Source organism: Mastomys coucha, unplaced genomic scaffold (genome assembly GCF_008632895.1).
Source record: "Mastomys coucha isolate ucsf_1 unplaced genomic scaffold, UCSF_Mcou_1 pScaffold19, whole genome shotgun sequence".
Taxonomy (NCBI): Eukaryota; Metazoa; Chordata; class Mammalia; order Rodentia; family Muridae; genus Mastomys; species Mastomys coucha.
Window position 1 is genome coordinate 5,471,095 of NW_022196901.1, and position 27,796 is coordinate 5,498,890.

Below are 27,796 nucleotides of genomic sequence, written 5' to 3' on the forward strand. Positions count from 1 at the left end.
TCTGACTGGAGCCTGTCCTTCCTGTGATCCTGGTTGTATCAGAACTCCTCAGAGTCAAACTGTCTCTGTGATCCTGTGATCCTGTGATCCTGGGATTCTGGGATCCTGGGCTTGTTAGATCACCTGGGAGTGTGGCTTCCTCTGTGTGTTGTGGGACTGGCTGCTGAGCTTGTGCCCAAGGTCTGCTCAGAACACTATCCCAGACAGACTGGAAGGAATCCAAGTCACTGGACTGGTGGAGTTCCTGTGTGCCTGGTCCTGCTGGTATTTTTTTGTTTTGGTGTTTTTGTTTGTTTGTTTGTTTGTTTGTTTTACATTTCTTTTTATTTTTATTAGATATTTTCTTTATTTACATGTCATATGATTTCTCCTTTCCCAGTTTCCCCTCAAAAAAAAAAACACCCAAAAACAAGAACAAACCCCTGTTGTCTTCCCCCTCTCCATGCTTGCCACCCTACCCTCTCCCACTTATTGGCCCTGGCATTCCCCTACACTGTGGCACAGAATCTTCACAGGGCCAAGGACCTCTCCTCCCATTGATGACTGACTTTGCAGTCCTTCACTATACACATGCTGCCAGAACAATATGTCCCACCATGTATAGTCCTTGGTTGGTGGTTGAGTCCCTGGGAGCTCTGAGGTTACTAGTTAGTTCATATTGTTGTTCATCCTAAGGGGCTGCAAACCCTTCAGCTCCTTTGGTCCTTTCTCTAACTCCTTCATTGGGTGTTCCCTGTTTTTAATAGGGTTATTTGGTTCTCAGGAGTCTAACTTCTTGAGTTCTTTGTATATTTTGGATGTTAACCCTTTATTAGATGTAGGGTGGGTAAAGATCTTTTCACAATCTGTGGGCTTCTGTTTTGTCCTATTGACTGTGTCCTTGGCCTTACAGAAGCCTTTTAATATTATGATGTCCCATTTGTTGATTGTTGTTCTTAGAGCATTTTCTGTTCAGGAAATTTCCCTTATGCCAATGTATTCGAGGTTCTTTCTCACTTTCTCTTCTTTTAGATTCAGTGTATCTGGTTTTATTTGGAGGTCCTTGATCCACTTGGACTTGAGTTTTGTACAAGGAGATAAGAATAGGTCAATTTGCATTCTTCTACATGCTGATTGCCAGTTGAACCAGCACGATATTTTGAAAATGCTGTGTTTTTTTTCCACTGGATGGTTTTGGCTCCTTTGTCAAAGATCCAGTGCATACCCCATTTTTAAATTGGGTTATTTGAGTTGTTGGTGTTTAACTTCTTGAAGTCTTTATATATTTTGATTGTTAGCCTTTTGTGGGATGTAGTAAAGATCTTTTCCAAATCTGTAGGCTGCTGTTTTGAGAAAATCAACAAGATAGACAAACCTTTAGAAAATTAACTAAAAGATAGAGAGATAGTATCCAAATTAACAAAATCAGAAATGAGAAGGGAGACATAACAACAGAAACTGAGGAAATTTTAAAAATTATTAGGTCTTACTTCAAAAGCCTGTACTCTAAAGAATTGAAAAGTCTAAATAAAATGGATGGTTTTTTAGACAGATAACAATTACCAAAGTTAAATCAAGATTGGGTAAACTATCTAAACAGTCCTATAACCCCTAAGAAAATAGAAGCAATCATTAAATTTTCTGAACCAAAAAACAAAACCCAAAAACAAAAAACCAAGCAACCAACCAACCAAACAAAATGGGTCCAGATGGTTTCAGGGCAGATTTTTATCAGACTTTCAAATAATAGCTAATGCCAATACTCCTCAAACTATTCCACAAAATAGAAACAGAAGGAACACCGCAAAATTCATTCTATGAGGCTATAGTCACCCTGATACCTAAACCACATGACGAACAATTTCAGACCAATTTCTCTTATGAACTTGGATACAAAATTACTCAATGAAATACTCATAAGCTGAATCAAAGAACACATCAAAAACATTCACCATGAACAAGTAGACTTCATCCCAGGGATGTAGGGATGTTTTAATAGACCTCCTTTATACAAATGACAAATGGGCTGAGAAAGAATTTAGGGAAACAACACCCTTTACAATAGCCACAAAAAATACAAAATACCTTAGAGCAAGTCTACCCAAGCAAGTGAAAGACCTGTAAAACAAGAACTTCAATTCTCTGAGAAAGAAATTGAAGATATCTGAAGATGGAAAGATCTCCCAAGCCCATGGATCAGTAGGATTAACAATGAATACTGCCATCTTACCAAAAGCAAACCTCCATGTAATTTAAGCCTGATCCAGGGTACATACCTCCTCATCTCTTAGAGCATGGGGTTTCTCACTGCCTCACTCCTAGGCCAATCTGTGTCTCCACTGTCACATGTCACAGCTTCCCTGCCCTGTACCTACTATGTATTCATGAGCCAAGACAATGATGTAGATCAGTGATTTTAAAATTCATAATTATAGAAATAAGACGAAGTATAATGCTTATTTTATAAGGAAGAGCATTTTGTGTCCCTGTATGACCTGGAGCTCTCAGTCCTTCTTCCTGGGTTGCCTATGTTCCAGAACTATTGGCTCCAGACCCACTTGGTACAGCTTATTTAGATATCAAAAAACATGGCTAACATACCTCATTTTGCAAAGTGCGTGTAATCTCTCAGTTGGTCCTTCGAGCACCTCCAAGGGAGCAAGCGGTCTTTAAAGCTTCCTTAATGTCCAGACCTTTAAATAGCATTTTTTTTTTTTTTTTGGTTTATCCAGACAGGGTTTCTCTGTGTACCCCTGGCTGTCTTGGAACTCACTCTGTAGACCAAGCTGGCCTCGAACTCAGAGATGCACCTGCCTCTGCCTCCCAAGTGCTGAGATTAAAGGCATGCACTACCACTGCCTGGTTTAAATAGCTGTCTTATGTTAAGATTCTCCAGCATTGTGTCTCCATTTCATTAACCATTTACTGCTTCTCTTTCCTTGTCTTCTCTCTTCTTGTTCTTCATCCTCTTCTTTCTGTTTTTCTAAATTCTTCATCCTTCCCCTTTTCATCTTCCTGCTCTGTCTGCCTTCTTCTGCCTCATTATCCTTACCTTTCCTTCTCTCCTCTCCCTTCCCTCAGTAGGACAGGTCCTCCTGGTTCAGCCTCCTAGTACTACAAGGGCAAACTTGTTTTCTCCCTGATTAGTGAGATTGCTTGAAGTTTCTCTCTCAATTTAATCTGATGTTGGCTAGTGGCTTGCTGTATATTGCTTTTATTGTGTTTAGGTATGTGTCTTGTATCCCTGACCTTCCCAAGACTTTTAATATGAAGGGGTGTTGGATTTTGTCAAAGGATTTTTCAGCTTCTATTCCTAGTACTACATGGGAGTACAGACCAGCCACCATGACCAGCTGTTTTTCTTCTGTGTGGAACAATATCCACTTTTGATATTTTGGATTATTTCATTATTAATAAGGCTAGAAAATGTGTAAGCCCCAGCTTTTTCTTCAACAAAGAAATAAAATAATAGTAGTACACCTTAGGAGCAATGTATGGAGAAAAGAAGAAAACCGTTGTGTGCTATAGGATTGCATGCATCCCAATTACTCAAGTAACTATCTTGTTACATTGAGATAGTTTCTTAACATTTAAGAATGGAGTGTATGTAATGATTTCTGTTTTTATTTTCTTCCAGGTACAATAAAAATTTAGAAGAAGCTAAAAATATTGGCATAAAGAAAACTATCACGGCCAGCCTTTCCATAGGCATTGCCTACCTGTTGGTCTATGCAGCATATGCACTGGCATTCTGGTATGGGACCTCCTTGGTCCTCTCAAATGAATATTCTATTGGACAAGTGCTTACTGTAAGTAATAATATGATTTATAAAATGATTCATTGAAATGTCAGTTCAATTGAGTGCTTTTAATTTGACCTTAGAGTATGTTTTGAAAAACAATTAAATACTACAAAGGAATATTTGTTCACATAGTCACAGGGTAGAGAGTGGAAAGGAAATTACAGGTTGGTTATATTGCTTTCTTAAAGGTAAGTTACACTTGAACTCTATTAATACACAAAAGGGAAACAAAGTGACTATATGGCTTTAAATGGTTTTAAGGCGTATTATTAACTTGGTTATATATATAACTAAGGTCTGGCAAAAATTTAGTCTCTGAAGGTAAGACAGAAAAGGCCCTTCTGAGACACTAACATTTGCCATCTTTCTACTATGAGCTTACATTTAATGAGATGGTTTCATTTTGACAAACTTTGTGCTAAGTGCATCTTTTATTTTCTGATTTACTACTCAAATGAAAATAAAATAAAAATATTTTAGTGGCAGCTAATATGCCTCACAAATACAAATTGTTCCTCTTGGTGACAGAAAATTCTGTTCAGAGGCTTCCTCCCTTCCAAGACTGTGCACAGGGACAGGTGTTATTTTTTTCATTTGAAGATAATGAAATAATTTATTAACCAAGCTCAATCTGTAATAGTGGGCTCATTTTTTTCCTCCTCAGACACGAATATATTGAGTTCATGACCACAGCCACTTTTTTTTTTAATCATTTAATGTAATACATTTCTGTATTTTTATACTTTCACTATATAGTTCAAGTCATCCTCAAGCTGGTGATTGTCTTGTCTTAGCTTTTGTGTTTGGCAGTCATAGGTAGGAACCACATGTCTGACAAACAGTTCTTTTTATCAAAATTTAGATTTGTAATACAGAAATAATAATTGCCTCTATTTTTCAATCCCATTTAACACTATTTATAGGGCTATTTGGTTAGGAACAGACTTTACTGCCCTCTCCCCCACGGTAGTTTGAATTTTTATTTTATTTTTGATTATATATACACACACATGTATATATGTATGTATGTATGTATGTATTTATGTATACACATACACACACACACACACACACACACACAGAGAGAGAGAGAGAGAGAGAGAGAGAGAGAGAGAGAGAGAGAGAGAGAAACTGAGTTGTAGGTAGTTCTTTTTTTTTTTTTTTTTGTAGGGAGTTCTTAACTGCAGGTTATAAACATCCCATGATGGTGCTTGGAACTGAACATGTGTCCTTTGCAAGAGTAACATGTGTCTTTAACTGTTGAGACATCTCTACAGCTGCTAGGGTAGTTCTTATTTTTAAGAAGTTAAGTGGATATTTTTGTTGTTGGTTTTGTGTGTGTGTGTTTTAGGGAGAGGAGCTTGAGTTATAATAATAATGTGTCCTGCTTAGTGTGATGTAGAGGCACGGTTTGTTTTTCATATGCTGAGGATAGAACCTGGGATTCCTAAATGTTAGTCTGAGCTGTAGCACTTCTACTCCTGAGCCACATCCCCAGCTTTGGAGAAGAGATGTGTATCAGATGTTCACGGAGTGCAGATCTGCTTTACAAACAGAAACACTAGAATAGTGCGTGTAGGATTTCATACCAGACTCACTGGGTTCAAATTCTCGTCGGACTTTACCAGCTGTGTGATTTGGAGCAGCTCTCTAAACTCTTCTGGCTTTCCTCACCTCTTCTGCCAAACAGATGTGACACAAGCATGTGCCCTAACCTTCAGTGTTGTTGTGAAGACTGTGTGATACACAGTCATGTTCCTGTGTGCCTTAGAAATGAGTTATGACATATGTAGTCTTTTTTTTCTTTTTTTTCTTTTTTCTTTCTTTTTTTTTTTTAGTTTCCTAGACAGGGTTTCTCTGCGTAGCCCTGGCTGTCCTGGAACTCACTCTGTAGACCAAGCTGGCCTTGAACTCAGAAATCTGCCTGCCTCTGCCTCCCAAGTGCTGGGATTAAAGGCGTGTGCCATGCAGTCTTAAGCCCCAATATAGGAAACTAAGTCTTAGTAACAAGAAGAAAGTGTTTTCAATAAAACAAAGAACAAAGTCCCAAATACCTTCAGTGTAGGGAGATGAATTGGAAACATGGAGTCATGTCTTAAGTGTGTGCCTCATAATTGAGAGAGCATTTGCAGAGGCAGGAGCATCTGACACAACAGGTGTAGGCCTAGACAGAGTAGGCCACCTTGAAAGCCAAGGATTCGAAGAGAATGTCCCAAAGATGTACAGTACTAATCCCAGGTATAGAACTGGTCTTCTGGTGTTTAATCTTTGAAAAAAGTAAAAATTTTCAATTTAATAAGATGAATGTGTAGAAATTATACCTTTGTGTGATGAAGTAAGATTAATTTGAAATTCTAAACACATTGTTTAAATTTAAATCTATATCAATTGGTTGTTTTAATTTTAATCAATGAATCCAACTATTTCACTTTTGTTCACTACAGTGTGGTACTTTGATGTATGTATATACTGTGGAGTGGTTAAACATAGCTGATTACTGGGATTTGAACTTGAATCTCTTAGTCATAAGCTTAAAATATCTAGTACTCAATATTCTTATGTTATTCTTGTCATTTTGAAATGAAATTGGTTGTGTAAGAAGGAAAAGGAACCATGAGGAAAATTGTTCTTGAGTACTGAGTAACTACCTGCTTTGGTCCCCTCCTCAGGTCTTCTTCTCCGTCTTGTTGGGGACTTTTAGTATTGGACATCTAGCTCCAAACATAGAAGCCTTTGCAAACGCAAGAGGGGCAGCTTTTGAAATTTTCAAGATAATTGATAATGTAAGTCTAACCTGCTCATTTATCCATATAATTAAAAGTTTTCAGATTGAGCAAGTTCCATTCTTGCTTCCTCTCTCCACCAAGTGTCTTTACTGAGTGCTCATTGTAACCTAGTGATATAAGATATTTTTCTGCCTAGGAGCCAAGCATTGACAGCTTCTCAGCAAAGGGACACAAGCCTGACAGTATAGTGGGAAATTTAGAGTTTAAAAATGTTCACTTCAACTACCCGTCACGAAGTGGAGTTAAGGTATGGTGATGAAAGATAAAACTATGGTTCAGTAACCTGTTGGACAGAGACACTTCTTTACATATTATAAAAGAAAGGAAAATAATATATATAAATCATATATATTCACCTTTCAGCTCATACAAGTTATGTGCATTCATCTGTCCTGGGACCTGACCTGACGTTATCTTCTCACGTGTCTTGGTAGATCTTGAAGGGCCTCAACCTGAAGGTGAAGAGTGGACAGACGGTGGCCCTGGTTGGCAACAGTGGCTGTGGGAAAAGCACAACTGTCCAGCTGCTGCAGAGGTTCTACGACCCCGTTGAGGGCGTGGTGAGTGGGCATGCGGCCAGCACCAGTGAACACTGCCCACCATTCTGGGTCTGCGATTCTAAAGTGTGGAAACCACACGTCTTGTTCCAGGTCAGTATCGACGGACAGGACATCAGGTCTATCAACGTGAGGTATCTGCGGGAAATCATTGGAGTGGTGAGTCAGGAACCTGTGCTGTTTGCCACCACGATCGCTGAGAACATTCGCTATGGCCGAGAAGATGTCACCATGGAGGAGATTGAGAAAGCTGTCAAGGAAGCCAATGCCTATGACTTCATCATGAAACTGCCCCACGTGAGTTGTCCTGACCTCTGTCACCCCAGGCTCAGAGACTAGAGTTCTGGTTAATGCGGTTCATGTGAACCCAGGAGCCTTCTGTGAGGTACAAAAAAAATGCCTTAGCTGGGAAATCCATTTACCTCGGATTTTACAGCCCATGCCCTGTCAAATGGTGGTAGATATATTTATTTTTTTTGCTATATTTTTCCTTTTTTTATTGATTTGTTTGTTCTAATTATAGAAATTTGACACCCTGGTTGGTGAGAGAGGGGCGCAGCTGAGTGGGGGACAGAAACAGAGAGTCGCCATTGCGCGGGCCCTGGTGCGCAACCCCAAGATCCTCCTGCTGGACGAGGCCACCTCGGCCCTGGATACAGAAAGTGAAGCTGTGGTGCAGGCTGCTCTGGATAAGGTCTGTGAGTTATACTTACAAACACCTGTATTATAAGAATAATAGTATCCACTTTTTTTTCTTGTGTGTGTAACTGAGTGTGTGTGTATTTGTGTGTATGTGTGTGTGTATATACATATATATGCATACGTATGTACGGGTACACTTGAACATGTATATTGAAATCGTAGAGTATTTTCTGGAGCTTCACTGGTTTTATAATATCTAAGCACTGGTATTTAGTAAGCATAAGACAAATGACTGAATTTGATCAAAAACCAGGTTTCTCTCTCTCCAGGCTAGAGAAGGCCGGACCACCATTGTGATAGCTCATCGCTTGTCTACAGTACGCAATGCAGACGTCATTGCTGGTTTTGATGGTGGTGTCATTGTGGAGCAAGGAAATCATGATGAGCTCATGAGAAAAAAGGGCATTTACTTCAAACTTGTCATGACACAGGTACAGAGGAATTCTAGAAGTGTCCTAATTTATCTTTATAGTGATAAGCTGTCACTATATTTAGTCTATAGATGAATTTGATTTGATTATCTTGAGAAGCAATGAAAAGTGCTTTGTATATTGAGGTCTAGGCAATGTTCTATATTACTTTTTTCTGGGAATGGGAGAAGCTTAAAAGGGAATAATATGGTTTAAGAAGATTTAGAGATGACTTATCCCTGGTAATAACTGCTAGCAACATGTGGCTACTGAGTGCTTAAATATTGGTTAATCTTGATTTTTAAATGTTTCAAGTACAAAATGAGCACTTGTTGTTCTGAAGGCCTCGTATAAAAAAGTGCAAAACATCCCAATAGCTTTTTGTATTGTCACATGTTAAATGTATAATACATTAAATTAAATATATAATTAAAATTGATTTTTTAAATCTATTTTCACATTTTTTAATGTGGCTGCTAGGAAAATTTAAATGACAAATGTGACTCACATAGAATACACCATATTGTCATTGAAAATACTGGTTCAAAGCAAACTTGATTGACTGAATGCCCCATAGGGGAAAAAAGTTTTAGTTAGCTTTCTGTTGCTGTGATTAAAATACCATGACCAAGCATATCTTGGGGAGGAAAGGGTGTATTCCATCCTACAGCTTATAGTCAGTCCATCATCCAGTGAAGTCAGGCCAGTAACTCAAAGCAGGAACCTGGCGGCAGGAACTGATGCAGATGCCGTAGAGGGGTGCTGCTTACTGGCTCGCTCCCTTTGGCTTGCTCAGCCTGCTTTCTTATATGATCGAGGACCACCTACCCAGGGATGGTACCCCTTACAAGAAACACCCCCCCAGACTTGCCTAAAAGCCATAAGTATGGCCACTGTCTTAATTACGACTCCCTCTTCCTAGATATGTCTAGATCTGTGTTCAGTTTCCAAACAAAGCAACACAGCAGTAACTATGTAAGAAGCCATTTTATTTGGTGGCAATTCTGTTCATTTTGTAGGTTTCACTGCAAATATATCACATAAGAAAGCATAGCAGCTTAACTCATCTTTTCACATAATAACTTGAAACATTTCATTATTTTTGTTAATGCTGATGCTCACTGAGTCATTTCCCCTTTTAAACTGTCTAACTAATTTCTTTTTTACTTGTTACAGACTAGAGGAAATGAAATTGAACCAGGAAATAATGCTTATGAATCCCAAAGTGACACTGATCCCTGTGAATTGACTTCAGAAGAATCAAAATCTCCTTTAATAAGGAGATCAATTTGCAGAAGTATCCACAGGAAACAAGACCAAGAGAGAAGACTTAGTATGAAAGAGGCCATGGTATGGATGTGGCCATAGTCTTAGTTATAAATCCTCCCCATTCCCCACCTTGTGACTCTCTTAGTTGGGTGACCTGGGGCTGGGAATTAGAAATGGGTCCTCCGAAAGACATGTAAGTGTATTCAACCAGTGTGACATTTCTCTATCACCTGAATTATCAATCTTGTAAACTGTCTTGTTATCATGTATATGTTTTCCAGGATGAAGATGTGCCTCTGGTTTCCTTTTGGAGGATCCTAAAGCTAAATATAAGTCAATGGCCTTATTTGGTTCTTGGTGCACTTTGCTCTGTTATAAATGGGTGCTTGCAACCTGTGTTTGCCATAGTATTCTCTAAGATTGTAGGGGTAAGTACTGATGTCTACTTTATGTTTATTTGTTTGTGTTTACTGATGAAGAGTAAATAAATTACTTCTGTTCATATCATTGACACTAAGCCAGAAAAGCATGACTCTTCACGTGGCTTTTTTTTTTTTACATTTTTATTGGATATTTATTACATTTCAATGTTATCCCCTTTGCTGGTTCCATCTCCCCCCAAAAATCCCCTATGCCCTCCCCCTCCTGCTTCTATGAGGGTGTTCCCCCACCCACCCACCTACTCTCACCTCCTTGCCCTGGCATTCTCCTACACTGGGCATTGAGCCTTCACCAAGGGTCTCTCCTTCTATTGATGCCCAACAAGGCCATCCTCTGCTACATATGTGACGGGAGACATGGGTCCCTCCATGTGTACTCCTTGGTTGGTGGTTTAGTCCCTGGGAGCTCTGGGGTATCTGGTTGGTTGTTATTATTGTTCTACCTATGGGGCTGCAAACCCCTTCAGCTCCTTTAGTCTTTTCTCAAACTCCTTCCTGGGGACCCCCATTGGGGACCCTTTGCTCAGTCCAATGGATGGCTGTGAGCATCTGCCTCTGTATCTGTCAGAGCCTCTCAGGAGGCAGCCATATCAGACTCCTGTCAGCATGCACTTCTTGGCATCCACAACAGTGTCTGGGTTTGGTGACTGTATATGCGATGTATCCCCAGGTGAGGCAGTCTTTGGATGACCTCTCCTTCAGTCTTTGCTTCACATGTTGTCTCCGTATTTGCTCCTGTGAATATTATGTTATCCTTTCTAAGAAGGGCCAAAGCATCTACACTTTGGTCTTCCTTCTTCTTGAGCTTCATGTGGTTTGTGAATTGTACCTTGGGTATTCTGAACTCTTGGGCTAATATCTACTTATCAGTGAGGGCATACCATGTGTGTTCTTTTGTGATTGGATTACCTTACTCAGGATGATATTTTCTAGTTTCATCCATTTGCCTAAGAACTTCATGAAGTCATTGTTTTTAATAACTGAGTAGTACTCCATTGTGTAAATGTACCACATTTTCTATATCCATTCTTCTGTTGAGGGACATCTGGGTGCTTTCCAGCTTCTGGATATTATAAATAAGGTTGCTATGAACATAGTGGAGCATGCATCCTTCTAACATGTTGGAGCATCTTCTGGATATATGCCCAGGCGTGGTATAGCTGGGTCCTCAGGTAGTACTATGTGCAATTTTCTGAGGAATCACCAAACTGATTTTTAGAGTGGTTGTACCAGCTTGCAATCCCACCAGCAATGAAGGAGTGTTCCTCTTTCTCCACATCCTAACTAGCATCTGCTATCACCTGAGTTTTTGATTTTAGCCATTCTGACTAGTGTGAGGTGGAATCTCAGGGTTGTTTTGATTTGCATTTCCCTGATGACTAAGGATGTTGAACATTTCTTTAAGTGCTTCTCAGCCATTCGATATTCCTCAGTTGAGAATTCTTTGTTTAGTTCTATACCCCATTTTTAATAGGGTTATTTTATTCTCTGGAGTCTAACTTATTGATTTCTTTGTATATATTGGATATTAGCCCTCTATCAGATATAGGGTTGGTAAAGATCTTTTGCCAACTTGTTGGTTGCTGTTTTGTCCTATTGACAGTGTCCTTTGCCTTACAGAAGCTTTACAATTTTATGAGGTCCCATTTATTGATTCTGGATCTTAGAGCATAAGCCATTGGTGTTCTCTTCAGGAAAATTTCCTTTGTGCCCATGTGGAGGTCCTTGATCCACTTGGACTTGAGCTTGGAGATAAGAATGGTTGAATTTGCATTCTTCTACATGCTGACTGCCAGTTGAAACAGAGCCATTTGTTGAAAATGCTGTGGTTTTCCCCTGGATGGTTTTAGCTCCCTTGTCAAAGAACAAGTGACCATAGATGTGTGGGTTTATTTCTGGGTCTTCAATTCTATTCCATTGATCTACCTACCTGTCTCTGTACTAATACCAGGCAGTTTTTTTTTTTTTTAAAATCACTATTGCTTTGTAATACAGATTGAGGTCAGGGATGACAATTCCCCCAGAAGTTCTTTTATTTTTGAGAATAGTTTTCGCTATCCTGTCTTTTTTTTGTTTTGTTGTTTTTTGTTTTTGTTATTCCAAATGAATTTGAGAATTGCTTTTTCTACTCTATGAAGAATTGAGTTGGAATTTTGATTGGGATTGCATTGAATCTGTAGATTGCTTTAGACAAGATGGCCAGTTTTACTATATTAATCCTGCCAATCTATGAGCTTGGGAGATCTCTCTGTCCTCTGAGATCTTCTTTGATTCCTTTCTTCAGAGACTTGAAGTTCTTGTCATACAGATCCTTCACTTGCTTGGTTAGAGTCACACAAAGGTATTTTATATTATTTGTGACTAATATGAAAGGTGTCATTTCACTAATTTTTCTCTCAGCCTGTTTATTCTTTGAATAGAGGAAGGGCACTCATTTGTTTGAGTTAATTTTATATCAAGCCACTTTGCTGAAGTTGTTTATTAGGTTTAGGGGTTCTCTGGTGGTATTTTTGGGGTCACTTAAGTATACTATTATATTATCTACAAATGGTGATATTTTCACTTCTTCCTTTCCAATTTGTATCCCTTTGACCTCCTTTTGTTGTCTAATTGCTCTAGTTAGAATTTCTAGTGCTATATTGAATAGATAGGAAGAGAGTGGGCAGCCTTGTCTAGTCCTTGATTTTAGTAGGATTGCTTCAAGTTTCTCTCCATTTACTTTGATGTTGGCTACTGGTTTGCTGTATATTGGTTTTACTATGTTCAGGTATAGGCCTTGAATTCCTGATCTTGCCAAGACTTTTAACATTAAGGGAAGATGAATTTTGTCAAATGCTTTTTCAGCAATTAATGCAATGATCATGTGTTTTTTTTTTCTTTGAGTTTTTTATGTAGTGAATTATGTTGATGGATTTCCATATATTGTACCATCCCTGCATCCCTGGGATAAAGCCTACATTATCGTGGTGAATGATCATTTTGATGTGTCTTTGGATTCAGTTTGCAAAAATTTTGTTGAATATTTTTGCATCAATGTTCATAAGGAAAACTGGTCTAAAGTTCTCTTTCTTTGTTGGGTCTTTGTATGGTTTTGGTATCAGTGTAACTGTGGCTTTATAAAATGAATTAAGTCATGTTCCCTCTCTTTCTGTTTTGTGGAATAATTTGAAGAGTATTGGTATTAGATCTTCTTGAGGTCTGATAGAATTCTGCACTAAACCCATCTGGTCCTGAGCTTTTCTTGGTTGGAAGACTTTTAATGACTGCTTCTATTTCTTTAAGGGTTATGGGACTGTTTAGATGGTTTATCTGATCCTGATTTAACTTTAGCACCTGGTATCTGTCTAGAAAATTGTCCATTTCATTCAGATTTTCCGATTTGGTTGAGTATAGGCTTTTGTAGTAGGATCTGATGATTATTTTGAATTTCCTCAGTTTCCATTGTTATTTCTCACTTTTCATTTCTGATTTTTATTAATTTGGATACTGTCTCTGTGTCCTCTAATTAGTCTGGCTAAGTGTTTATCTATTTTGTTGATTTTCCCAAAGAACCAGCTCCTGGTTTGGTTGATTTGGTACAGTTCTTTTTGTTTCCACTTGGTTGATTTTATCCCTGAGTTTGATTATTTCTTGCTGTCTACTCCTCTTGGGTGTAGTTGCTTCTTTTTGTTCTAAAACTTTCAGGTGGGCTGTCAAGCTGGTAGTGTATAATCTCTCCAGTTTCTTTTTGGAGGCACTTAGAGCTATGAGTTTTCCTCTTACAACTGCTTTCATTGTGCCCCATAAGTTTTGGTATGATGTGCCTTTATTTTCATTAAATTCTAAAAAGTCTTTAATTTTTTTATTTCCTCCCTGCCCAAGTCATCATTGAGTAGAACGTTGTTCAGCTTCCATGTGTATGTGGGCTTTCTGTTGTTTTTGTTGGCATTGAAGACCAGCCTTAATCTGTAGTGATCTGATAAGGGGCATGGGATTATTTCAATCTTCTTGTATCTGTTGAGGCCTGTTTTGTGACTGACCAATTATATGGTCAGTTTTGGAGAAGGTAACATGAGGTGCTAAGAAGGAGGTATATTCTTTTGTTTTAGGATGAAAGTTCTATAAATATCTGTTAAGTCCATTTGGTTCACAACTTCTGTTAGTTTTACTGTGTCTCTATTTAGTTTCTGTTTCCATGATCTATCTATTGCTGAGAGTGGAATATTGAAGTCTCCCACTACAATTTTGTGAAGTGCAATGTGTGCTTTGATCTTTAGTAAAGTTTGTTTTTATGGATGTGGGTTCCCTTACATTGGAGCATAGATGTTCAGAATTGAGAGTTCATCTTGGTAGATTTTTCCCTTTTCGAGTATGAAGTGTCCTTCCTTATCTTTTGATAACTTTTGTTTGAAATTTGATTTTATTCGATATTAGAATGGATACTCCAGCTTGTTTCTTGGGACTATTTGCTTGGAAAATTGTTTTCCAGCCTTTTACTCTGAGGTAGTGTCTATCTTTGTCACTGATGTGCATTTACTGTATGAAGCAAAATGCTGGATCCTGTTTATGTGTCCAATCTGTTAGTCTATGTCTTTTTATTGGGGAATTGAGTTCATTGATGTGAAGAGATATTACAGAAAAGTTATTGTTGCTTCCTGTTATTTTTGTTGTTAGAGGTGGAATTATGTTTGTGTGGCTATCTTCTTTTGTGTTTGTTGAAAGAAGATTACTTTCTTACTTCTAGGGTGCAGTTTTCCTCCTAGTGTTGGGGTTTTCCATCTATTATTCTTCATAGGGCTGGATTTGTGGAAAGGTATTGTGTAAATTTCATCTTGTTGTGGAATATCTTGATTTCTCCATCTATGGTAATTGAGAGTTTTGCCTGGTATAGTAGCCTGGGCTGGCATTTGTGTTCTCTTAGGGTCTGTATGACCTCTGCCCAAGATCTTCTGGCTTTTATAGTCTCTGGTAAGAAGTCTGGTGTAATTCTGATGAGTCTGCCTTTATATGTTACTTGACTTTTTCCCTCACTGCTTTTAAAATTCTTTCTTTGTTTAGTGCATTTGGTGTTTTGACTATTATGTTACAGGAGGGATTTCTTCTCTAGTTCAATACTAGCCCTTTAAGTTGAGAATTTTCCTTCTCTTCTATACCTATTATCTTTAGGTTTCATTTTCTCATTGTGTCCTGGATTTCCTTGATGTTTTATGTTAGGAGCTTTATTCTTTTTGCATTTTCTTTGACTATTGTGTCAATGTTTTCTATGTTATCTTCTGCACCTGAAGTTCTCTCTTCTATCTTTTATATTTTGTTGGTGATGCTTGCATCTATGACTCCTGTCTCCATGGTTGTTTCACTTTGTGATTTCTTTTCTCTTCTTTTCTTTCTTTCTTTCTTTTTTTTTTTTTTCTTTTTTTTGAGGCAGAGTTTTTCTGTGTAGCCTTGGCTGACCTGGAACTCACTCTGTAGACCAGGATGGCCTCAAACTCAGAAATCCTCATGCCTCTGCCTCCCAAGTGCTGGTATTAAAGGTGTGTGCCACCACTGTCCGGCCCTTTGTGATTTCTTTATTGTTTCTATTTCTATTATGAGATCCTGGATCATCTTGCTCAATTCCTTCACCTGTTTGGTTGTGTTTTCTTGTAGTTCTTTAAGGGATTTTTGCATTTCCTCTTTAAGGGCTTCTAGCTGTTTACCTGTGTTTTCCTGTATTTTTTTTTTAAGGGAATTATTTATGTACTTCTTAAAGTCCTCTATAATCATCATAAGAAGTGATTTTAGATCTGAATCTTGCTTTTCTGGTGTGATGGTGTATCCAGGAGTTGCTATGGTGGGAGAACTGGGTTTTGATAACGCCAAGTAACTTTGGTTTCTGTCGCTTATATTCTTATGCTTGCCTCTCACCACCTGGTTATCCCTACTGCTACCTGACCTCTCTGTCTCTGACTGGAGCTTGTCCATCTTGTGATCTTGGTTGTGTCAGAACTCCTCAGAGTCTAGCTGTCTCTGTGATTCTTGGATCCTGTGATCCTGAGATCTTGGGTGTGTCAGACCTCCTGGGAGTCAAGCTGCCTCTGAGATCCTGACATCCTGATGTGACCAACCTCCTGAGATCCCATGATCCTATGATCCTGGGCATGTTAGATCACCTGGGAGTCGAGCTTCCTCTGGTTATTGTGGGACTATGTGGAGCTAGTACCCAAGGTCTGCTCTGGGCACCGGCTCAGACCAGAATGTTCATTTGGCTTTTAATGGGAGAATAGAATTCTAATTTGTAATTGGAAATCTATTTTTTTTAATTTTTTAAATTGTTTGAGAATGTCTTACAAGAGTACTGTATTTACATCATTTTCATCTCCCTCAACCCCTGCCAACTCCTAATGTCCACTTACTACCTCCTCTTTTTCATAATTATTATTGTTTTATACACAGACATACACACACACTCACACATCCTACTGAGTCCATTTGGTGAAAAAATCTAAAGTAGTAAGGATAAAAGACAGTTGATAAAATGAGGTGTTGGACGGAGGGCGCTTTAGCAGACAGAAAGATCATAAGAGCCGGAAAAACATGGGAGCTACACCCATGAAATCTTGAGAACATAACTGCCTAAATAGGACTCATGGAATAACACACTAGTCACCAGGCCAATGTGGGCAAAGGACATTTCACAGGTCCCACAAGGGTTGCTGAGAGAAGGAGAATGCATTTTCTTCAGAGATGAGCTTCCTAATGGGTTCTCCACTTCCAAAGATTCAGCCGAGACAGCTTGGGACACTTAGAAATATTCATATGGGAAAACAAAGAGTTATTAAACAATATTTCCCATTACCAAGATTCCAAATGGAGAGAACTTATTACAAGTCATTCCATAGTAGGATGGCATGTACTAACCTATATGGTCCCCCCAATATCGGATGAATCTGTGAATGGTAGACCCCTCTGTCTTGAAGTAAGGCAGAATGCAGACTTTAGAGGCCAGCATTCTGGAAGCCAACCCTATTCCATTATACAGTCTGTCTTGTCCCCCCAAACTGTATGAGATGAGGAATGGGCTTCATGAAGAATGCCTTCCTCAGCCATAGAACTAAGAATCTGTCAAATATTTTGCCACAGGTTTTTTCAAGAGATGATGACCATGAAACTAAACAACAGAATTGTAATTTGTTTTCCCTGTTCTTTCTGGTCATGGGAATCGTTTCTTTTGTTACATATTTCTTTCAGGTAAGTGTCTACAGTATCTCTGTATTCATTGTGGAAGATTTGCAAATGTGTATGTAATTTTCCTGTTTGTATAGTTCCTCTTTCCTTCCCTGGGCTGCAGCAGTCTGTAGGCTTTGCCTTCACCTCTCTACCCTTTCCCCAAATACAGCCTTTGACCTGATGGTAGTAAGGGGATGATCAGTGTGCTACAGTGATTGAAACAAAGACAGAAACATGAGCAAGGGAACCCAGGGATAAGTTTGGAGAAAAGTACTCCTTGTCAGTTTAGCATTTAGAGAATGTCTTCATATATTTGAAACCAACAAACAAAACAAAAACAAAAACCAAGAAGCTAAGAGAACTCTGCAAACATATCACATTACTTTAAAAAGATATTGAGACCTTTGTCGCTGTTCTCTTACTACAGAAAAAGAACCCACTAAAAACCAGTCATTAAAAAAGCTCTTAGGACACATCTTTAACACTTTTTTCAGCTTAAAATCATATGAGTAAAATTCAATCACAAAGAAATTAAATGTCCTCACAGTATGGTGCAGAAAGACACACAGTGTAGACTCTGATAGGTCTTTCTATCATTTGCACACATAGCCAATTATGTGTTCATGGGGAAATCACTCATTTTACCTGTCTTTCCCTGACCTTCCTTTCCCCAAAATGTGGGAAATGTTAGAGAAAGTATGACCTAGTGAGGAAGCCCAGTTTTATGGGAAGCATTAGAAATAACCTATTCAATGGGTCAATGATTACCCATATGGAATACTTTAGCTGAAACTCTGAATAGGTTTCTTTAATGCATTCTGGGCTTTTTGAATTTAAATTTTGGTTTTATGTGCATGAATGTTTTGCATGCATTTATGTCTGTGCACCATATACATACCTGGTACCACCAGAAGGCAGAAGAAGAAGGTCAGTTCCCTGGAACTGGAGTGACAGATGGTTAAGAATGGCTATGTGGGTGCTTGGAATGTAACTCGTGTCATCTGGAAGAGCAGCTAGTGTTCTTAACAACTGAGCCATCTCTCCAGCCCCGAGTAAACATGTATTAATATTTTACTGGACAAAACACTGTTAGTGGGTTAAAAAAATGAATAAAAGGGTTATTTGACTAAGTGCTTAAAAGATTATAGAACTCCATCTTGCCAGAATAAATGGGACGTTTCCTAGAGCAAGAGAGTCACAAGTGTTTGGAGAAGTGTCAGTTGTTCTGTGTGGAGTAGGTAAGAGATTGGGAGGGAGGCAGCTTTGAGCTTTGGCGGTTGGAATAGTGCAGTATGAGGAGCTAAAAGCATTCCTTCATAGTCTGGCTGGGCTGGGGAAAGTGAGTCTGCCTTGACTCAGAACTGCAAGACTGCCAGACCATCCTGAGAAACAGCCAGTGGATCCCTGGACCCCCGTGGATTTCCTGTCCATCCTGGGAAGGGTGGAATGCCCAGCTGCTCATCTTAGAAACAGCAGGGAGCTCAGTGAGAGACTAGTGAGAGACTAGCTCAGTGAGAGTAGTCAGACTGGGCTCCCATTCTGCTCAGGAGTCTACATTCCTTGTTAAAAATCCTGATTATAATGCCCTGTTGAGCTGTAAACTTTGGAAACCTGTCAACTATTCAAACCCCCCAACTTGGTCTTAAGCATGGTGGTTATGGGGTTATGAAATCATGCATGTAGCCCACAGTGTAACAGAAGATAGCTCTCTACAAAAATGGCTGTAACCGTTTCCCCATTACAGGCAGGTAGTAACCCATTTAGTTTAACAAACTGAAAATGAGAAAGACTTTTCCTATGCCCTTTGGGTTTGTGGCCCCATCTGACCTTACTTACACAGTCCCTCATTTCCTTGTGGATCTTGACTTGTGTACCCTCTGCACATTTTTCCTCCCTTTCTTTCAGTAACACCCAGGATGCAACTTGGGAGCACAAAGGAATATATGGCTGGCCCATCTTCCCATACCACTTTTCCATGACTCATCTGTGGGTTCTTTTCCATCCCACAAAGTGTTCCAGTTAGATAATAATTTATGTTTACAACTTAGTCTTAGTTATGGATTCCATTGCTATGAAAAGACACCATGACCAACACAACTCCTATAAAAAACAAAAAAACAAAACAAAGCAAACACAAAAAACCTCACTAAATTTAATTGGGGATAGCTTACAGTTTCAGAAGTTTAATCTATTATCATCATGGTGGGAAATATGAGTGTACAGGCAGACATGGTGCTGGAGGATCCTAGAGTTCTATATCTTTATCTGCAGGCAACAAGGAAACTGTGTTCCACACTGGACAGAGAGCTTCAGCATAGGTGATCTCAAAGCTAGCTCTCATAGTGACACACTTTCTCCAACAAGACCACACCTCCTAATAGTGTCCCTTGCTACCCATGGGCCAAGCATTCAAACACATGAGCTTATGGGGGCCATACCTATTCAAACCACCACATAACTTGTCTAGACTGCCCCAGTCTTTGGTATAACAGCATCTTGCTAAGTGATTGCTGTAGAACAATTGGGGAGATAAGTAGGGCTGGGATGGATTTGGCACATAAATGCATTCGTAGTATACTTCTGAATACCCTGTCACTAACTGGGAATCAGTGGGGTTTACTGTCAGAACTGGCCTCTGTAGCTCACTCATTGCTGGAGCTACATACTTGGCACTGTAGCATAGAGTCACAGTAGCACAGCAAACCCAGGAACTGAGGCTGAGCCTTCCATAGATCATCACGTACTCCTTTAGAGGTAACACGGATCCCTCTGATCCCTCTTCCTGCTGTGGAATTGGTGTCTGAGTCTCTGACCGGTCTTCTGTGTGTCTTGTTCTTGTACTCTTCAGACCTTCGCATTTGGTAAAGCTGGAGAGATCCTCACCCAGCGAGTCCGATACATGGTTTTCAAATCCATGCTGAGACAGGTATGGCTGATGAGAGGTTGCCCCCTGGGGTGAGTACGACTTTTCTCTTGTGCCCCAGTGGACACAGATTATAGGAACTCTGCCAAGTTTGTTAGACAGAGAACCTGTGTGGGTTCTCAGCCTCACCTTGAAGCTGGTGAAACATCTGTCTGCGGACCTGTAGTCTGTCTGCTGCAGGTGGGCACAAGGAACCAGACTGAGTTGAGACAAATGGAGTGTCCAGAGGGAATTCTCCTCCAGCATTGAAAGATTACAGAAGCTGAAGTAATTGTCAATTTTGTATATTCCCTACTCCTTCCTTCTGTCTCCTGTGAACGTGGGATACTCTGTCCTGAATCTTGCTCTCAGGAAATACCCTCCATACCGTTCACTCTACAAATCCAAATCAGCATGTGCCTTATGTTTCCTCACTGCCTAGTTTCTTTCCCCTAAGGAGACTGACATGTGAACCCACATGACTTAGTAGGACAGGGTACATCTCCCACTCTGTACCTTTAACGTGGTCAAAACAGCCAGCGTTGATATTTTCCTTAAAGAAGAAATAGGATCTGGGAAAGGTATCCCAGGGCAGCCAGGTTGAAAGAGGTTTTTGCTTTTAATGACTGTGAGAAATTTGCATATGACTTTATAACACTAGTCATTTGATATGAATAAAAAGATGTTCAAGCGGCTGAACCTAGGCAAGCCAGAGACACTGGAACCCACCCAGCTCAGAAGCATCAGTGTTCCATGGGGCCGGTCTCATATTCCTGGCTGTTGTTTTTTTAATTTTAAGATTTATTTCATTTTTTAAATTATATGTATATGGGCGGCTTTATTGTGCACATGAGGGTAGGTGTCTACACAGGTTCAAAAGGGCTTAAGATCCCCTGTGGGCAAGGTTATAGCTCATTGTGTGCTGCTAACGCAAGTGCTAGGAACCAAATTCTACAAGAGGTATGCACTTTACCCTCCAGGCCAGCTACCCTACCCAGCTGTTGTTGATCCCACAGTTCTTTCCCAGGCTCCTCACCAACACTTCAAAAGGTAAATGAGACTTGGTAGCTCCATGTAGTTACAGCCAGGACTACGTCTGATGTGTGAGGAAGCTCTGATTGTTATGATAGTCCCCAACCTTGGGCTTTCTGCCAAACATTTTCAAGCCCAGGCTTCTCCTTGAGAAGTCCGTAGATGCCCCTTATCCCATCAGCCTCCAGGCCAGCCCCCAGCTCCACTGTTCCTCAAGAGTTGAGTGGATGGTGTGGATGGTGTGCTTTCCATAAACCATTCAGTAAAGCAAATGTGAGAAAGCATTAGAGTATTAAGGTATTCAGAGCTGAATGGCCTCTGTCTCCAAAGAAGTCACATTCTAGTGGGAAAACACTTTCATACCCAACACACTAAAAAGTGCATCGCTACAGGCTACAGTGAATCATTGCACTTTGGTGACTTTTGTTAACTGTTTTCTATGAAGATCAGTTACTGTTTTGAATATCATTGCTTCAGATATTTATAAAGACCAGTTACTTGGGACAGACGTAAATTCATGCTTCAGATCCACAGTCTTTCCTGTGTTTGCTTAAAAATACGAGATAGCACAGGGAAAATCCTCTTTTAATGTTGTACATCATTTTAATGTACATGGCTTTTGGCATTTGAGCCTCCTTCGTTTATTCTGCCACGACTAGAGTTAATTATTTGTATGTTTGGCTTCTCTCGTTTAATGTTGATAAATCCCTCAAACTGCCACATTTCCAGACTTGACCTTTGACCTCTGTCTCCTCTCTACCCATTGCTCAGACTAAATCCTTAATGGCTTCCCTAGCTGCTGAGTATTTTTACCTCTCCACCAACCGTTCATCAGCCTTGTAGATGGTTTCATTACCTGCATCCCCATCCCAGTGTGAATGTAGCGTGTATGTAGCAGGGGAAAGGCTGTAGAGTCTTTACAGTTGCCAAGCTGTAGTAGTGTGCACTGTGCCTCACCCATCCACACCTAGGTAATCGACAATATCACCCTTGTCCAGCACGTGGTGTCTTCTTGACTCTGTGGGTAACTGCCCAATGGGTGTAGCAGAGAAGTTCAAGGGAATCCGGTAAGACAAAGAGATTGAGAGGAAGACACAGGGCCTGTTCTGTTTAGGCTGCCACAGCCTGCTAGCTTTCAGTAACAGATTTAGTGTGCCTTGGCCTGGGGCCTCTGCCATGCCATCTTCTTTCCTCTAGGTGCTCTTCGCTCCTTTGTTTGCATGTCTGGTCACCTTAGATAAGCCCTTCTCTACAGTGCCAGTCCCTTACTTGTTTGTCCTTCTTTGATACGTTTATGTCCAGAGTGTTAATTACCATCTAGACAGTGTAAATTCTTTTATTTGTGCCTTCTTTCCCTAGAGCTGAGGTTTTATGGTGTCAACAGCATTGTTATTCTTTACTGTTTTATAGGAAGTTATGCTGGAGACAAATAGATTTTTTTTTTTTAATAAATGAACAAGTAAAACAGTCTAGTTAAGTGTGTATATATTAGCTCTCTCTTCCTTCTATTGAACATTAAATTCGGAATACTAGTTGCAGGGGGTATGTGATAGCAGATGCTGTCACTCTCTCCTAGATCTAAGAGTTTCATTTTTAAAACATTCCCTTTGTGTTACAGGATATAAGCTGGTTTGATGATCATAAAAACAGCACTGGCTCACTGACCACCAGGCTCGCCAATGACGCTTCCAATGTTAAAGGGGTATGTGCCTCCTCTGGGTGGGAGTCTTCACTCTGTCTTGATCCACCACATGAGACCAATTTTCTCGTTGTGGGTGATAGTGACTAACTAGCTTTAAGAAAATGTAAATAGGGGCTAGAGGGAGAAAATGTAAATATCCGTTTTACTCTCTGGCATATCACAAGCATTGTGGCAAAAGTATAAAATTAAATAAATGTTGCATAGGATATACCTGAAAAGCATTCTTTCATTGTTGCTGGTTTTCATACTATTTAATAAGGTGCACTGAGAATAGTTGTTAGAAAAGGAACCACTTTGTGCAGTCTTGTGCCCATTAGACTTACCTGAGGGGTGAGGTGTTAATATGTTTCACAGGGTCAGTCTGTCTGTCTTACTGCTTAGTTAATCGACTTAGTTGCTACTGAAGAAAGGACACATATACTTCTTGTCAGGATGTTTTTGGGTCTTCAGAGCCGAAGGAAGAAACCTTCCTTAAAATGACTGTAGAAAACAAAACACATTCTAAAAACTGTTGCTTGCACAGAAGGAATAACTTTGAATTTTCAAATCATGAGATTTTGATTTCTGGCTGAAGGTACAGTTTCTCCTGTATCTACCCCTTAGCAATAATCTTCAAGAAGATGATGTGAAAACTCAAGCATACAGGGTCGTGTCCCCCCAACCCTGAACTTTTATGTCAATCATTGTCCTTCAGGATTCTTCTACAACAGACCTATACTGGTGACATTCCAGGTTACAGATGGTGCTTCTGTTAAAATAAATTGGAATATGACACCACACAGGACAGTTGGGAAAGTCTTCAAAGCCTGATAAATCTCAAGAATTATTTTCATACTCATCTTTTTTTAAATGAAAATAAATCAAACACTAAAGATTTATGACAAGTTGTATAGCACAAAAATGTACAAATAAGACACAGTTACGTATTTCATGTAAGAGGGAAGGCTTGCCTTCATACATTCTGCTTGGTAGGTCAGACTATCAAAACGTGCAAAAGGATGACTACAGGCAGGATAGAGAGTTAGAGAGCGCCTGCCTGGGTGTTAGGATAGAGAGTTAGAGAGCGCCTGCCTGGCTGTGGGAGAGAGGGAGGGAGGAAGGTGATAGGCAGGCCAGGCCCAATAACTTCATGTAGGCAGGAGACCAGAAGGAAAGGAAAGTGCAGTTATTGGGGGAATTGGAGGAATGTTCTAATAAGATCAGTAAGTGCTAAGACCCTGATTTTGTCGTCATTGATTGACATTGATTGACCCTTGTGATCTACCAGAGCAGGAGCTGCCTGTGTCATAAAAGTTAGAGCCAGAGAAGCAGCTCTGCTGTGTCCATTGTAGATACTCTGGGTGCTTCTGTCCGTTAGCAGCTGCTGTGGGGGAATGAGTTCTGGGTAGGATTGTTAATGCTGAGACCAGGAGCATCTTAGCACATCCCCATCTGCAGAGTCTCCCAGGATGCTTCACTTTGACCTTTATATGAGAAATGTGCAGGGAGAACTCTTTAAAGGTCACTCTGCTCTTTGACCTGTACATGGTTTAGCAGAGGGTCTCTTCAGTTTACGCTTAGTTCACTGCACCATATTTATATATACATATATATGTATATCATATATAATGCACATACATATGTGTGTGTAGTGTGTGTATGTATATAACACACACATACATGATGAATGCATATATTTCATAATTTTTCACTTTTTTTCAAATTAAATCCAAGAAAGTGAAACCTAATGAGTGTCTTAAATAAGCCCAGATATATTTTAATATCCTTAATGAAGAAGAGTAGCCTTACTTTATAAACAACTGGGTACCTAACACAGACATTTCTAGTAATCCTGGGTTAGTGCAGCAATCAATCTTTTTTACTGTACTGATTTGCATAGGCTTGTTTGGTAATCATGCTTCATATACCAATTTCAATAGCAAGAAATTTCTTGGTAGGTCAGAGCACTTTCTCTGCAAGCATGAGGTCCTGAGTTTAAAACCACGTCACTCACATTAAAAAGAACAGGCATGGCTCCATATCCCATAACCTCAGCATTGGGAGACAGAGCTGTGTAGACCTGAGGGTTCATGAGACAGAGCTGTGTAGACCCGAGGGTTCATGAGACAGAGCTGTGTAGACCCTAGGGTTCATGAGACAGAGCTGTGTAGACCCTAGGTTTCATGAGACAGAGCTCTATAGACCCTAGGTTTCATGAGACAGAGCTATGTAGACCCTAGGGTTCATGAGACAAAGATGTGTGGACCCTAGGGTTCATGAGACAGAGATGTGTGGACCCTAGGGTTCATGAGACAGATATGTGTGGACCCTAGAGTTCATGAGACAGAGATGTGTGGACCCTAGGGTTCATGAGACAGAGATTGTGGACCCTAGGAGTTCATAAGACAGAGATGTGTGGACCCTAGGGTTCATGAGACAGAGATGTGTGGACCCTAGAGTTCATGAGACAGAGATGTGTGGACCCTAGGGTTCATGAGACAGAGATGTGTGGACCCTAGGGTTCATGAGACAGAGATGTGTGGACCCTAGGGTTCATGAGACAGAGATGTGTAGACCCTAGGGTTCATGAGACAGAGATGGGTGGGCCCTAGGAGTTCATGAGACAGAGATGTGTGGACCCTAGGAGTTCATGAGACAGAGATGTGTAGACCCTAGGGTTCATGAGACAGAGATGGGTGGGCCCTAGGAGTTCATGAACAAGCTTATGGTTAATTCGAGAGCAGCAAACAATTGAAAAAGACACCCATATCTGCTCTAGCCTCCATATGGGTTAGTACTCCGACATCCTTATGCACATGTGCCACACAAACACACATGTGCATATATACAGCAATACAAGCACCCTGAAAAAAGACATTGGAACAGAGAGAAAAGCTAGCTAAATGCTGGAGTATTGATTTACTTTCATATTTATATAGAAGTCAGGGAAATCCTCATCTTAGAAACACAATAAAGTTAAAAGTAAACTGTAGCCCCTGAGAAGATAATGGGTGAAAGTAAATTGTCCTAATCTATTAACATGTGTTTTACAGTTAATTTAAAAATATGCCTCTAATTTATTGTGTCTTTCAGGCTATGGGTTCCAGGCTTGCTGTAGTTACCCAGAATGTAGCAAACCTCGGGACAGGAATTATCCTATCTTTAGTCTATGGCTGGCACCTGACACTTTTACTTGTAGTGATTATACCGATCATTGTATTGGGTGGAATTATTGAAATGAAACTGTTGTCTGGTCACGCCTTGAAGGACAAGAAACAGCTAGAGATCTCTGGGAAGGTGAGTCAAACTAAATTCAATTCTTACCTGGCGGGGAAAAAAAAATCAAAAAACGACTCTTGGTGGTGATGTTTGGCAATTCTCTGCTGCTGGCTGTGCTCTGGGGATGTCCTTCTAACCATTCTGTTAGAAAACGTGAGTTTCCTGCAGATTCATGGCTGAGGGAAAGTGGGCAGTGCATCTTTGTCTCGGAGACTGACAGCTGCTTTTGACAGCTTTTTTGGTTTCAGCCATTGTCTCCACTTTCTCCTGGGTTCCCACCCAGACAGTTCCTTCCTTCCTTTTTCTTCCTCCCCCACCTTCTCTGTTGTTCTTTCTCTTAACCACTCCTTTCTCAGGAATGTAGACCCACTTTGCTATGCCTGGTGGGAGACACTCATTGTGGGAACCTACTAGTGGTGTTATTCTTTCCGTCTTAGATTACCACTGTTTCTCTTTTATCACGCCTCCTCCCCCCTCCCACATCTGTTTCCCTTCACTCGACCCTCGATTGTTGTGCACACTCAGCTAAATTTTGTTTCACTGCGTAACCAATGCTTTTGTGGGACTTACTGGATTTTCTGGCAAATGTTTTATTTCTTGCAGTGAGACCCGACCAGGTATGTTCTATTAGAACCTCATTTTTTTTCCAGGTGAGGCTGACAGATATGTAAGCTATGCCTTTCATGCCGTAGAGCCCTTCACTCCTGGAGCCAGAATCCAAACTCAGGCAGCAGTACCCTAGTTAGCTAGGAATCTACATTCTGTTATGATAGAGGCAGTCATCTATCACAGTGCAGAAATGAGAGTTTGGAACAGAGCTGACCCCCTAAAAGAACCCAGTGTCTACTGAGGCTACATCTACTGATGGGCATTCCACATCCCCAAGACTTAGTGCCAGATCTCCAGGGGGTGGAGAGGTTTGGGTTCCCAGTAGGTGTATGTTTGGCACTTTGTCTCCTAGTCATGCACCTTCACTGACATAATGACGAGGAACTTCCAGGAGATTCATCTTCACCAAGGTTCCCCATCCTGCTCTGATAGAGTTCCTTTGAGAGAAATACATATAACCAGCTTTCTTGCTTCCAAACTCTTATTTCTGGGGTCACACTTCACAGTGAGTACCCTCAGTCTTTTCTGGCTCAAGCAACATTTGTCCCATATGTTGGAGACTATTTTCTGAGTTAATGACTTCAGTTAACAATGTGTTTATTGGGTTTCCTTATTCTGTGGTGTAGACTTTTCACTTGGAGCAAAGCGCATTATGATATTGTAGTCCGGGTGTTCTTAACATGCCCTTAGAGTGTTGGTAGAAAGATGAGCAATCCTAAGAACCAGTCATCAGATACCTGCTCTTGGATTTATTTCAGCATGAGTGAGGAAAGGGATAAGGATGGAAATGGATGTGTATTACCTATGGCAGATTTTCTGACTCATGGTCAGGCTCTGACTCAGTGCTAGTTCCTCACAGGGACTACAGTGCATAGAGATGATGGTGGTGGCTATACCAAGAGTCTTCCTACTTAATATTAAAAACAACCACATTCACATAATTCTCAGGTTGCAACCGTTTACTATTAAACTGCCACTATCATCATATGAGCTGTATGTGTATATTCTCTTACTTAATGCTGTCAGCAACCATGCAGAATATCCCTACTGGAGAGATGATAAAGCCCAAGTATAAAGAGAACCTGGATCTTGTCCAAAATCCTAAGGTAATGGCCATCCCATAGATGTATTCCCTCTAGTCTTAGCCTTCTGTAGTCTATAT

The 27,796-nt window shown here is 40.2% G+C and overlaps 1 protein-coding gene across 1 annotated transcript in view; it reads left to right on the top strand.

The window, feature by feature from the left end:
• The window catches only part of LOC116097617 (ATP-dependent translocase ABCB1), a 78,706-nt gene that overhangs the window by 26,007 nt on the left and 24,903 nt on the right, over positions 1 to 27,796 (top strand). Inside the window, exons 10-22 of the mRNA XM_031380287.1 lie at positions 3,617 to 3,788; positions 6,452 to 6,565; positions 6,705 to 6,815; positions 7,003 to 7,128; positions 7,219 to 7,422; positions 7,649 to 7,819; positions 8,097 to 8,258; positions 9,414 to 9,587; positions 9,788 to 9,934; positions 17,045 to 17,152; positions 19,980 to 20,057; positions 22,684 to 22,767; positions 25,840 to 26,043. Coding sequence (XP_031236147.1) covers positions 3,617 to 3,788; positions 6,452 to 6,565; positions 6,705 to 6,815; positions 7,003 to 7,128; positions 7,219 to 7,422; positions 7,649 to 7,819; positions 8,097 to 8,258; positions 9,414 to 9,587; positions 9,788 to 9,934; positions 17,045 to 17,152; positions 19,980 to 20,057; positions 22,684 to 22,767; positions 25,840 to 26,043 — 1,855 coding nt within the window. The remainder of the gene's footprint in view (positions 1 to 3,616; positions 3,789 to 6,451; positions 6,566 to 6,704; positions 6,816 to 7,002; positions 7,129 to 7,218; positions 7,423 to 7,648; positions 7,820 to 8,096; positions 8,259 to 9,413; positions 9,588 to 9,787; positions 9,935 to 17,044; positions 17,153 to 19,979; positions 20,058 to 22,683; positions 22,768 to 25,839; positions 26,044 to 27,796) is intronic.